The 13,585-nt window shown below is 50.2% G+C and overlaps 1 protein-coding gene across 3 annotated transcripts in view; it reads left to right on the forward strand.

The window, feature by feature from the left end:
* Positions 1-5,733, forward strand: part of LOC105499609 (solute carrier family 7 member 8) — a 59,346-nt gene extending 53,613 nt beyond the window's left edge. For all 3 annotated transcript variants that reach the window (XM_011772313.2, XM_011772316.2, XM_011772315.3), the window contains 4 exons: positions 1,221-1,317; positions 2,959-3,108; positions 4,563-4,740; positions 5,414-5,733. In XM_011772313.2, the coding sequence (XP_011770615.1) occupies positions 1,221-1,317; positions 2,959-3,108; positions 4,563-4,740; positions 5,414-5,580 (592 nt within the window). In that variant the 3' untranslated portion in view covers positions 5,581-5,733. The remainder of the gene's footprint in view (positions 1-1,220; positions 1,318-2,958; positions 3,109-4,562; positions 4,741-5,413) is intronic.
* Positions 5,734-13,585: the final 7,852 nt, after the last annotated feature.

Below are 13,585 nucleotides of genomic sequence, written 5' to 3' on the forward strand. Positions count from 1 at the left end.
TTAGCCGGGCATGGTGGCACATGTCTGTAGTCCCAGCTACTCGGGAGGCTGAGGCAGAAGAATCGCTTGAACCTGGGAGGCGAAGGTTGCGGTGAGCCAAGATCACGCTATTGCACTCCAGCCTGGGCAACAAGAGTGAAACTCTGTCTCAAAAAAAAAGCAGATCATAAATGTTCATTTTGATGAGTTTTGTGGGGGTAGTTTTGTTTGTGTTTGTTCATTTTTGTTTTTCATTGTTGTTTTTTAGAGGCAGAATCTCACTATGTTGCCCAGGCTAGCTTTGAACTTCTGGGCTCAAGCAGTCTTCCTACTTCAGCCTCCCAAGTAGCTAGAAATACAGGTGTGTGCTACTATGCCTGGCTTCCATTTGATGAATTTTGACAGTTGTCAAAATTCAGCCACTACCCAAAACAAGATACAGAACATTTCCACCACCAGTTCTCCACTCCCACAAAAACAACTACTCTCTGACTAGGATAAGAGTGTTTTTAGACCGGGCATGACGGCTTACGCCTGTAGTCCCAGCACTTTGGGAAGTCGAGGTGAGTGGATCATGAGGTCAGCAGTTCAAGACTAGCCTGGCCAAGATGGTGAAACCCCGTCTCTACCAAAAATACAAAAATTAGTCGGGCATGGTGGCACACACCTGTAATCCCAGCTTCTCGGGAGGCTGAGGCAGAGAATTGCTTAAACCTGGGAGGTGGAGGTTGCAATGAGCCAAGATTGTGGCACTGCACTCCAGCCTGGGCAACAGAGCGAGATTCCATCTCAAAAAAAAAAAAGTGTTTTTAAAGCTTTCCATATGCAGTTCGGTCCCAGTGTATCAGGGAATCTGCATCCTTTGAGGATGTGAGGAATGCTTTTAAAGAGATGAAAACTTAAGGCAACAGACAGAGGTTGCTCCTGCAGCCTTCCAGGCATTGGGAGCACCCCACTGAGTGACAGTACAATTATCAGTAACCCTGAGCCACCCATACCATATTCAGGGTCTAACATACCCAGGGTTCATCCACTTTTCCATTGGCTGCCTCTGGTTTGCTTGCACCTGCATTTGTGAACACAGGTTCTGTGGCTGGTGGGGCAGAAAGTGTGCATGTGAAGGCAGGTACCCGGTTGGAGGGAGGATGCCCCTGTGTGGGCAGAAGGTAGGCATGGATGAAGGAACTCGGGCTTGGTGGTCCATGGGTTATCCCAGGCTGACCTGCTTTTCTCCCTGCCAGGCTGTTCTTCTCTGGAGCCCGAGAGGGCCACCTTCCCAGTGTGTTGGCCATGATCCACGTGAAGCGCTGCACTCCAATCCCAGCCCTGCTCTTCACAGTAAGGGCCCTTCCTGCTGTAACTCCCCACACACCTCCCTCTTTTTGTGCCTAGTCTAAGCTGGGAGTTCATGCTTTTCACACACACCCCTGTTACCTTTCCAGTCTGCTGCTAGGTCTCACTGGATCTTAGATGATCTGGCAAATGATACTCATCAGCTTTGTTAATATCAAGAGATATAGCAAGGAAAGATCCTGAGTCCTGAAATACCTAAGGTTCTCGGGCTGACTTATTTCCATTCTCCCATCCTTTTGGGTCAGACTGAACTGACTGCCTCAGGATTCTACAGCCTCAAAAAAATGTGTCTCCCTTGGCTCTCCTCACACCTGTTACCGCGGGGTTGTGGCACTGGTCTCTACTCCTGGCTGGTTGGTCCCTGCAAACACCCACTCCCCACATCAAGCTTCAGGGCAGCCTGCCAGTCTCTTGGAAACATCACTGAAATGAATTTAGTGTTAAGAGTACACCAAATAAGAAAAATCATAGAGGAAGACTGATAAACTGAAAACTGTGAAAAGGAAACTTGGGACAGGAAAGAGATGGGAATAAAATATCCCCAGAGTAGAATCATTTAGAGAGAGCTAAAGGAAGGAACAAAGACTTGTCCCCATTGAGTCTTTTGAGTTATTTTTATTTTCCTTCTGGATCCTGAATAAAACACTAAAAATGACTTTGGTCCACTGGCGAAGCAGTTAGAAATCAGAATAACAGAGCTCATGGGAGTCAAGAGCATTGTACAGCATTGCTGTACAACATCAGAATGTTCAGATGTAGGATGAAGGTCACCTTGACTGGTTGGTTGTGGAAGGTGGCTGGAGAAGACAGTACTCCCAGTGGGCCATACCCTTTTTTTTTTTTCTTTTCCCAGTTAGAGCTATTGGTGCAGTAGTGTGACTAAAAGGCAGATGCAGCAAGAACCATTAAAAGCATCTCAATTATTTTAACCATCGGCTCTCACAGGAGGACGGAACTTTTGTTGACCTTCACAAGTTATCAGAAGGGAGGAGCATGGTTCCAAGAGAGCCACAGAGATGATTTTGAAGTTGGAAAGTAGACTCTGTCAAGAAAACCTCATTTGGATGTTATGAGGGTTAAGTGAGTTAATCTTTGTCAAATGCTAAAAATAGGGACCTGGCACACAGTAAGTTCTATGTAACCAGTTTTGAAATTAATAAAGAAAAGGAAGAAAAATAGATGACTCAGCCAGAAGAAAAGGATGAGGGCAGGAATAAAGCCTTAATCTGTTATTAACAATCTTCCCTAAGGGATTTTAAAAAATGAAGTTAGCTTGAGCTATAACCCACAGAGACATACAAATGAAACCGGGGCTGACACAGAGCCAGGTAATACCAGGGTAGCCAGTCTAGCTGCTTATGCCCAGTATCCATTCTAAGTAGTTAGCGCCCATGCCATACCAGTGGTTAAATATTTTTATCATCACCCCTGTAATAAGAAAGGACTTCCTAGCGATAAAGATGTTGTAACGTCCTAGGTTACTAGGGGAGGTTCTAAAGTCTCCATTTCGAGACATCCATTATACAATGGCATCGTCTGCCTGGAGGCTGGGGGACAGCCCCTAATCTATAATACCAGTCTCCGAATATCTTTTGGATTACTGATGAGCTCCTCCCACTTCCCCAGTGCATCTCCACCCTGCTGATGCTGGTCACCAGCGACATGTACACACTCATCAACTACGTGGGCTTCATCAACTACCTGTTCTATGGGGTCACGGTTGCTGGACAGATAGTCCTTCGCTGGAAGAAGCCTGATATCCCCCGCCCCATCAAGGTGAGAGAACCTCCCTTTGGGGTCCCCGCCCCTTCCTCTGTGGTTCTAGCTGCAGTTCAGATGTTTAAATCACCTCTCTTCTTAGCTGCTGACCACACATCATCATCTCTGATGGTAGCAGACCCTTTGGAAAGCAAGGGCCATTTGTGAATGGGACCATCATTTGTGTTCTCCACTGGGGATGAGATCGGAGCAGACTGTAGCTGGGGAATAAGTCAGATCAAATGTCACTTTCATCTTGACATTCCTTTGTTTCCTACCAGTCTAAGCCTTAAACTCCAGCTGACTTTTCAAGGTTCTCTTATCTCCCCAACACTTCTTCCTTGTCCCTCCAGATAGCTGGGTTCACTAAGTGCTGTGTCTCCATCCCAGAATACCTTTCCTCCTCCTATCTGCCCATCTACATTTTAACCATTTTCCAAATGCGCCTCAAGTACCTCCTCTTCCTTGAAGTTTTCTAGTCTACTGCAACCTTCCATGATCCTCTCTTTTTAAACTCCCATAGCCCTACACATATAGGGTGCTCAGTGAACCTAATATTGCTACAAGATATAACTCTGTGATAGAAATTAATGGGATTGCTCAGAACAAGACATGCTAGAGCATTATGAGTTCTCCAACAAATTAGAAGAATAGAGTGTACTCCAGAGCTATTTGTACAATCCTATTCTAGAAACAGTGACTAGATGCTTCTAGAAGATCCTTCCAGCTGAAAAATCAAAGGCTCTCCAAATCTCTCAGTTCCTCACTGGCATTTCCACCACGATTTTCTACTCTCACTCTTAGAAAACCTGCTAGAGGGAAGAGGAGGCAGAATAATCCCAGGTCCCCACCACACACATCCCTTCTGAGCAAGGAAGACAAGGAAGAGAAAGGCAGCCGAATCAGGACTGCCCCTGGAGCCCTGAAGAGGATACTCTAGGGAACTCCCCACATGTGGCCCATAAGGAGCTGACATTTGCCATATTGTGCCCACATAAGGGCCCTGCATAGAAGTGGGCGAGGACCAGGGAGCCTGAGTGATTAGAATCGTCTCCTGCCTGCACTTTGTGCATTGCCACACCTCCCCTCCACCCTAGGACCTCAGCAGATGCACCCATGTGCCAGCAAGCTTCTCCATCCCTATGGGCTTCTCTGGCTGTCACAGGCACATGGCATGCATGATGAGGCCTTGTCTAATCACACCCAGGATCGAGGACATGGGCAAGGAGGGTCCTTTCCTCCCTAGCTCCTCCCCATCCTCTTCCTGTCTGACCATCCATGTTCATCACCATTTGTTCATATAGCCCCTGCCCTATCAGGGGTGAGTGTGGGACCACAGAGTTGAGGGAAGCCCAGCCTTTACCCTTGAGGATGTGTCTCTGTGGGTGAAGAAGAGAGAGAATGCCTCAGTCCCTAGTCCTGGGGGCCGCGGGGCCTACACAGTTCACATGCCTCATGCTTCTGCTCCACAGATCAACCTGCTGTTCCCCATCATCTATTTGCTGTTCTGGGCCTTCCTGCTGGTCTTCAGCCTGTGGTCAGAGCCGGTGGTGTGTGGCATTGGCCTGGCCATCATGCTGACAGGAGTGCCTGTCTATTTCCTGGGTGTTTACTGGCAACACAAGCCCAAGTGTTTCAGTGACTTCATTGGTGAGTTGTTGGAGGCTCTGGCTGGCTTGAGGGCCTCCTGGGCTGGAATGCAGTGGTCAGTGATGGGGTGGGGGAGCCACCAGGGCCAGGAGACCTAGGCTCGCCTTCTCCTTAGTCCACAGAGCTCTGGAGGAGTCCAGAGCAGGGAAAGCAGATGCCTTTTCCCAGAGACCTCTGAGGGAGGAGAACAGCTGGCATTTCCATACAGACCTTAGACCTGCAAGAATAGGCAACCTGGGCTGGGCACAGTGGCTCACACCTGTAATCCCAGCACTTTGGGAGGCTGAGACAGAAGATCACTTGAGCCCAGGAGTTTGAGACCAGCCTGGCCAATATAGCAAGACCCCATCTCTATTATTAAAAATTTAAAAATTAAATAGGCAACCTATCAGCCATCCTGTGAGAGCTGCCCCAAGCTGGGTGGAGACCAGCGGAGACCCTGGACTTGGGGGTCAGTGGGCACAGGGAAGGTGGAAGGCTGGGGCCTTCATGAGCAAGGAGCAGCCGGCGGGAGATGCAGGAGGCAGACCAGGTGGAAAGGATTCTCCTCAAGCACTGACTGCTCTGAAGAGGCAGAACTTGGAGCAGGAGAGCTGGGAAGGGCCGGGGCCGCTTGGCCAGGTTGGTGGGATGCTCAGCACCGGCCTGGTTTCTGTTTGATCTCTTCCTACAGAGCTGCTAACCCTGGTGAGCCAGAAGATGTGTGTGGTCGTGTACCCCGAGGCAGAGCAGGGCTCAGGGACAGAGAAGGCTAATGAGGACATGGAGGAGCAGCAGCAGCCCATGTACCAACCCACTCCCACCAAGGACAAGGACGTGGCGGGGCAGGCCCAGCCCTAAGGACCACCATTCCCTCAGCTGGCTACTCCCTCCTCCCTCCCCTTTTATCCTACCTCCCTGCCTTGGTCCCCCCAACACATGCAAGTACACACACACCCCTCTCTCTGCTTTTGTCAGGCAGTGGTAGGACTTCGGTGTGGGTAGTGAGAAATTGTAAACAAAAACTCACATTCATACCCAAAGAACCAGCCTCTCACCCCAGGGTCCATGTCCCAGGCCCCACTCCAGTGCTGCCCACACTCCCAGCTGCTGGAGGAGAGGGGAGATGCCAAGGTGCCAAGATGCCGGGCCACACCCTCAGCTGCTTCTTCAGGAACCAGAGCTCATTACTGCCTTCCCTCCCAGGGAGGCCCCTTCAGAGAGGAGAGGTGGCCACAGGGGCTGTGTTGCGGGGGCACAGGCTCAAGCAATTCTGTCCCCATCAAGGGGTCAGCTGGAGAGACCCAAGACCCTATCTCTTTACCAGGGACCCAAAATCCAATGGGATGCTTCCCTCTGCCCTCTTTCCTGCCCCTCCCCATCATACCTGCACCCACCCCAGCCAGGGCTCCCTGTCCAGAATTCGGTTCTCCTCAGGACGCCAACTCCCAGAGCTAAGGACCAAGGAGAAGAACAGCCTCTCCACCCCCAAGCCAGGCGGTTGAGGAACATACTGAGAAAGGCTCAGATTGCAGAAACCCAGCCCTGCCCCTGCCTCCTGCATCCTGTCCCCAACATGGTGCCAAAGCTTCCAGAAGCCAAAAAGGCTTCTGATTTTTAATTTAGTGGGCATCTCTCTCAGCAACTCCACCTCCCCATCACAGGAAGGAGCAGTCCCCTGCTATCCCTACAGCCACTCCCAGCACGCCCGCACACAGCCAGCACCACCGCCCCCACCATGCCCTTCTCCTCTCTGGGCCTTGGCTTGGGACCGGGTGTGAAGGATCCCCAAGTCCTTCAGGCCTGAGATCAGAGCCAAATCAGCCTTAAGTCACCTCCCATCCAAGAACTTGGCCTAAAAATACTCCCCTATTTCTAACCCTCAGGACGGATCTGATATTAAATGCCTTCCCCGGGAGGAAGGGCGCTTTCCCCCTCCCCAGAGGTGCCCATTCCACACCCTGGGAGACTGGGGAGAGCATTGACTGAAGCCCAGTTCCTTTCCCGTCTGTCCTCAACTCCAGTAGCCCCCCACTCCTCTCAGGTCTCAGTGCCATGCCGTCTTGGGGCAGGGTGAGAGGGCAGCGGCAGCAGGGCGCCCGCTCTGGAGGTCCTCAAAAAAGGCCCTCCTCTGTGGCTGGCGGCCTCTGACCTTTCCCTGGGCTCCAATGGAAGGCCATGGAGTTTGTCATGGGCCCTGCAACCTCCCCAGTCATTCCTGCTGCACTAAGGACTTAGGATCCTTTTATCACAAATCGGGATTCTCTCCCTCACCCCAGTTCTGTCTGCTTAAACTGGAATACACAGGAGCCCTTCCTGACCTGGGTGGTGTCTCCCAGCTTCCCCGCCCAGCCTGCCTGCCCCATAGTTGGTGAGATGCCGAGTTTGGTCTGAGTTGTGACCCCTTCAGCGTAGATGCCCGGCAGGCTGGGGTTGGCCCCTGGAGGGTCAGGGGACCATCTTCTTGTTCCCTCTTTTCTCATTCCTCCAACTTCCTCCCCTCCTTCAATTATTTTTTTGTAAAGTTGATGCCTTACTTTTTGGATAAATATTTTTGAAGCTGGTATTTCTATTTCTTTTGGATTTTTTTAAATGTAAGGTTGTTTTGGGGGGTGGAGTTAGAACCTTGATGATAATTTCTTTCGCTTGGTGTAGGTTTTAAGATTTGTTTTGTGGAGAGGTTTTTTCTTTTGATGTAATAAAATTTAAAACGGAAATGAAGTTGGTGGTGTTGATAATTAAGTAACCTTTTGAGACAGAGTCACCAGGCATTTCCTCTTAGGAGATCGTGCCAGGTTCCTTCCAGAATGCCATTCCTAAAAGCTCTTGCTCTCTGTAACTTCTAGCTATCGTAGGGACTCAGTATCAGTGCATTCAAACCACTGACTCTCATTCTGAACCAAAAACATCATCAAAAGACAAAAGTACAACAAATTTACAGATCTCAACTGTTTACTGTAATTCTGGAATCAGGCAACACTTCATTCCATTAAATAGAATACATGTTCCAAAGAGTTGAGCAGAAGAGGTTGGCTTTACAGACAGGAAAGGGCTGAAGAAAGCTGGTTAGTCACTTTTCAAAGTTGCTTTTCTTGGCTGGGCACAGTGGCTCACTCCTGTAATCCCAGCCCTTTGGGAGGCCGAGGAGGGAGGATCTCTTGAGCCCAGGAGTTTGAGACCAGCCTGGGCAACATAGCAAGACCTCATCTCTACAAAAGATAAAATTAGCTGGGCATGGTGGTATGTGCTTGTAGTCCCAGCTACTTGGGAGGCTGAGGCCGAAAGGAGGACAGGTTGAGCCTGGGAGGTTGAGGCCACAGTGAGCTGTGATTGCGCTACTGCACCTCCAACCTGGGCGGAAGAGCAAGACCCTGTCTCAGAAACAAAGTTACTTTTCTTGTAAGGTGGGGACAGGGAGACAGAACAATAGAAAAATAACTGATTAGTTAATATCAGGATCCTTCAGGCTACCGTGTTTTGTGTAAAGATTAAAGCAGAGGGAACTTCATTATCATGCCCATTGAATATTGAAATTGACCTGTTTTAATTGGCTGTTATATCTCTCTCCTGATTTCTAGGCAGGTCAGATAACAACTTAGTTTAGATTTGGTGATGTGGAACTTTAGCATGGGGGATTCCATTTTGATTTTAGTCTGGTCTGTGGGGCCTAGAGCAGGAGCTTAGTCCAAAACCATGACCTTCTGTACTTTTTTATTTACCAACACTCACTCATTCCTTCTTGGAGTCACGAAGTATTACTAAGTTCCTGCTCTGTGCACCATAGTGAAAGCCTGCAGACTAACTGGGAAGAACTCAACACTGCCCAGGGTGGGAACGTGGGCAAGGGAGAGACGGCACCCAGCCAAGCTGAGGGAGGCAAAGGCAGACGTCCTCCCAAAGCTTGATCAGCAAAGGCTTCTCTCATCAGCACAGCCTGAGCCAAGTCTATGGGGCGAGTCAGGATCCGAGGAGCTTGATGGGAGGGCCTGGGAGGTAAGGCTAGGTTCACTCAGCTAGACAGAGCCATCTGAGACGAAGAGTTAGCTCTAGGAGGAAGAGTAGGAGGACCATTGGACTAGGACAGGGAAAAAGGAAGAAGTCGTTAAGGTATGTACAAGTACTTCCTGGCGTTTTGGGTTAACTGCCAGAGGAAGTTGATGGGATTAGCCCCAGTCCTTGCTTTGTGTCCCTGTCTTTATGGGCTGCCTTCCTGGCTGCGTGTCCAGAGCCAGCACTGCTAGCAGATGTAGGGCAAGGGCGGGGAAAAGGGGGTGGTGGAGGGGCAGTGGTGTTAAGACATCACCCTTCACCATCTGGAACACTGTGAGGACAAGGCAGGCCAGATGCCGCCACTCCCAGTCCTGGCCTGATGCCAACACTCCTGCTTTGTGACTGTCATTCTTCCAGACAGGCTGGAAGCTCGCCATTCAACAGGGACGCCAAGCTGGGAGGCCGGCCACTAAACAGCTGTGTGTCCTTGGGCAAGTCACCTTACCTGCTTAGCATTTTAAGAGAGAGAGCTGGACCTAATCGTAAACAGTTCCTCAATCTTCCAATTTTAAGTTGTCCCAAAAGGCAGAGGCCAGTCTTTTCCAAGCCTCACATCTGCCCTTTGGGCCCCCCTTCCCCAGCACACACACCTTTTCTTTCCCTGGACTGCCCCAGGCTCCTCCCTATTGCCCCATTTGAGCAAGTCCTGTCCCTCATCCCTTCTCACTCCATGGAGGCACTTGTCCTTCAGGAGCACCCTCTCTTTCTGTGACACCTGCTGATCTTTTCAACCTGGTCAAATGGGCAAATGTGGGTCTCCTCCCGGGCAACAAACATTTACTTTTAACCTGGCCATTTCCCGTCTTAACCCTGTCAGTCACTTTAATGCTAGGAATTTCACATGCTCTGAGTTTAGGGAATTTGGGAACATTTTGAAAGTCACTGAAATCGTAGCTGCTTATGCATTCATTTATTTAATGTGGTCACACAACAAATCTTTTTGTGACCATTCTGTCAAAGACTTTGCTATATGCTGTAGAAATAGTAAATTTTTTTCCTGATTTTTCTAAGTCAGCACAGACTTCAAATATTTTCTTCCATTGTCTTCATAAGGATATTCAGATGTGTCAACCTGCCTGTCCTTCTTTTTTTTTTTTTTGAGACGGAGTCTAGCTTTATTGCCAGGTTGGAGTGCAGTGACGTGATCTTGGCTCACTACAACCTCCGCCTCCCAGGTTCAAGAGATTCTTCTGCCTCAGCCTCCAGAGTAGCCAGGATTACAGGCACGTGCCGCCACGCCCAGCTAATTTTTTTTTTTTTTAAGTAGAGATGGGGTTTCACTATGTTAGCCAGGGTGGTCTTGATCTCCTGACCTCGTGATCCAAACGCCTCAGCCTCCCAAAGTGCTGGGATTACAAGTGCGAGCCACCGCACCCGGCCCTGTCCTTCATTTTAATTCAGGAAATGTGATTACCATAGTTGAAGAGGTCCAAAAGATGTAACTGACTCTACCCTCAAAAAGCAAATAGTGGCCGGGCGCGGTGGCTCAAGCCTGTAATCCCAGCACTTTGGGAGGCCGAGACGGGCGGATCACGAGGTCAGGAGATCGAGACCATGCTGGTTAACACGGTGAAACCCCGTCTCTACTAAAAAATACAAAAAATTAGCCGGGTGAGGTGGCGGGTGCCTGTAGTCCCAGATACTCAGGAGGCTGAGGCAGGAGAATGGTGTGAACCCGGGAGGCGGAGCTTGCAGTGAGCTGAGATCCGGCCACTGCACTCCAGCCTGGGTGACAGCGCGAGACTCCGTCTCAAAAAAAAAAAAAAAAAAGCAAATAGTTTGCTAGGGGAACAAAACCAAGGATATGCATGGCACACATATGTGTGCGCATCCTGGCTCCACAGACCACCCATGCCATGCTGGAACCACTGCCTGTGGGCCTTCCTGCTGGGCTGTGATCCCTATTGGCAAGGGCTAAAGCCAACACATCCCCAGACCCCGTGCAGTGCCTGGTACCTATGTGCTCAAAAATGTTCGTCAAACTGACGCACCACACCAGGCAGCAGGTAGTGAGTGTCAAGGAGACACAGATAAAACTGCAATGAGAGGTCAGAGGAAGAGAAGAAGGAGACTTTACATTTACTAAGACCAGTTGCATGACATACACTATGTTATTCACAGTTTAAATTAAACAACCCTATGAAGGAGGTATTACTACTGCCACTTTGCAAGGAAGATTAAGTAACTTGCCCAGAGTCATGGAGTTGGTTAGTGACAGAGGCCAGATTTGAGCCCAGTTCTCTCTTAACACTTCACAGCCATGCTCAGCTACCTTCCTACTGGGAAAGTCTTAATTCACCAAAAAAGTGGCACTGGAAGGAGGCCTGTTACAAAGTCACTAAGATAACAAACATGCATCATTTCAGTTCATCCAAACAGGTAGTAACTGCAGTGGCAAAGGAAAAATGATCCTGCTGACCCGGGAGAGCTTCTTTCCTCTCCTGAGCAAGCATCCCCCAGCCACTGACTGGCACTGCCCTCCCCACCTCCCCTTCCTGTCCAGAGCTCCCCCTACCCTACCCTGACATCCAGAGCCCTGCCTGCCCCAGCCAAACCCCTGTTACTGGGAAACACTGAGGTCAGCGTACCAGCAACGTCAGCACTAGCCGGGGAGGCCGGGGCAGAGATTTATCTCACCATGGCTAAAGCTGCTGACTTTCTCATTTCCTGCGGCTCTATTTACATACCTCCCACTTCCTCCTGCGCAGCTACTGATGCAGACTTCCCCCTCCCCATGGTGGCCAAATGAGGGCCAGGAAGGTTCTCCAAGTCACATAGCAACCCCTTCCCATCCCTTCAGCCAGAGATGAACCAGGCATCCTCCTTGGATGACCTTGGGCAGCTCAGCCTCTCAGCCTTGTTATCCTTGTTTATAAAGTAGGAATAAAAATACTGTCTGCCTTGCCTACCTTCCTGCATAACCCATAGGCAAAGAGCATGAAAAAGTGTGTGTTTCAAGGATTGAAAAAGCATTAATTTATCAGAAAGCACAAGGCCTATTCATTATCATTATTTCAAAGTAGCGGAGGGGACAGAATTTCTCCTCATGGAGACAAGGCCCTGGACGCAGGACTTGCAAGCTGCTTATTCTCCCTAGAACTGCACTGCAAGACCCCATCCCAGCCAGGTCTCCTCTTCCTCCTTCCAGACCCCCCGCAGGAGCTTGCTGAGAGCCAGAGCTGTGAGAGGCTGCCCTCTGCTGTCCACCTGAGTCCGGACCACAGCAGCCCTCCAAGTCCGAAATATTGGGGCCAATATTGCCACCTGGTGGTCAACAGAAGCACTGCCACCAAACTGAGAGCTCAGCTTTGAAATGGAGAAATCTCCCTAATTCCTGACATCTGTCTCTGGGATGCACACAGATCTCCTCATACCAGGTCACTGTGCTTTCAGAGAAAGCATATCTGGCTGTGTCTCAAGTCATGCACAGACAGCATCTAGGGTAGGTGTTGGGGTAGGGAGGATGGAAGGAATATGCTAACCAGAATACACATTTTTAAAATTTTAATGTTCAATGCCACACACATCCTCTCTACACTTGTCCCACTGGGGCCCACTCACAGTGACCCAGCCCTTGTTTGGCCCAACTTACAAAAACTTCTGGCCCCCCTGGGGCACCCAGAGTACTTGCTGGTCATAAAAGAGACAGTAACATTTCTATGTGCCCTTTCCTCCCCCCCACCCCCACCCCCACCCCACCCCTGCTGGACCTTTTGGAGATGAAATTCAACAGGTAAAAGCAGGACCTGATCAGGTGTCTCTGAAAGGAGGCAGTTGGGAGTTCCCAAAGGAAAGAGAAAAGGGAAGAGGAGAGCCAGCACAGAACCAAGAATTGCAGATAGAGAGCCATGGGCTTCTCCTGGAGACCCTAAAACAGAGCCCCAGGAAGAGGTGATGACATAAGAGGCTTCTCAAACCTCACAAGAGGAAGTAGACCCAAGAGACACGCATTGGAGATCAGAGAGCAGCCATGCAAAAGGAAAGACAGCAAACGAGCTGCAGCAAGCTCCTGAGCCCTGCAGCCCAGGGCACAGGAAACCAGAGGCAGAGCCTCAGGCCCAGGGTGAGGGGCAAAGCGCCAGCCTGAGCCTCTTGCAGCAGAGAACAGCTGGAAGAGAGAAGTGCTGGAGCCACCGGAGGATTATGGCTGTCTATTCCAAGGGCAGCAGCCTGCCTGGGCCTGCAGTGCAAGGCCCAAGTCCTGACCAGGTGCTTCAACCAAGCCCAGGGAGTTAGGAACTGTGCCAGGCTGCTACAGGTAGCTGGGGCTGGAAACATACTCATATTTGGGCTATTGCACAGCCCCTGTGCAAAAACCTAGCAAATGAGCGTACTCTCTCCAGCACCATGCAGGCTCCCATGTATAGCTTGTTCCTAGGACCTATCACTACTCCCCAGACCCCTCAAAAACAAACCAAAACAAAACAAAACCCTGGCCTACACTCAGAGAATGCTCTGGGAGGTGAGGCCACAAAAGAAACTGTCTCTTGGGAGTAGGTGGAGCCCAGCATCAGGGGAGAGCCAGAGGAAGGCATGTCAAGGGAGGAGCTGAGACCCAACTGAGGGTCGGCACTGGAAGAGGGCTTTCTTCACTCTAACCTGGAACCTCATTCTGCGTAGAACTTTTTCACAGTTGGAGGGAGGAGGACGCTCAGAGTAGGGTGTTGCCCTTGGTGAGGATTTGGAGTCCCCTGGGCTCAGGAGGGAGTGGACAGGCATTCCCAGAAGCATCAGCTTCTGGCATCTCCAGAACCCTGGCTTGGACCCTGACCAAGGAGTGTCCCCAACTGCTGAATAGGCCAGGAGTCGCCTTTCT

Source organism: Macaca nemestrina, chromosome 7, assembly GCF_043159975.1.
Source record: "Macaca nemestrina isolate mMacNem1 chromosome 7, mMacNem.hap1, whole genome shotgun sequence".
Lineage (NCBI taxonomy): Eukaryota > Metazoa > Chordata > Mammalia > Primates > Cercopithecidae > Macaca > Macaca nemestrina.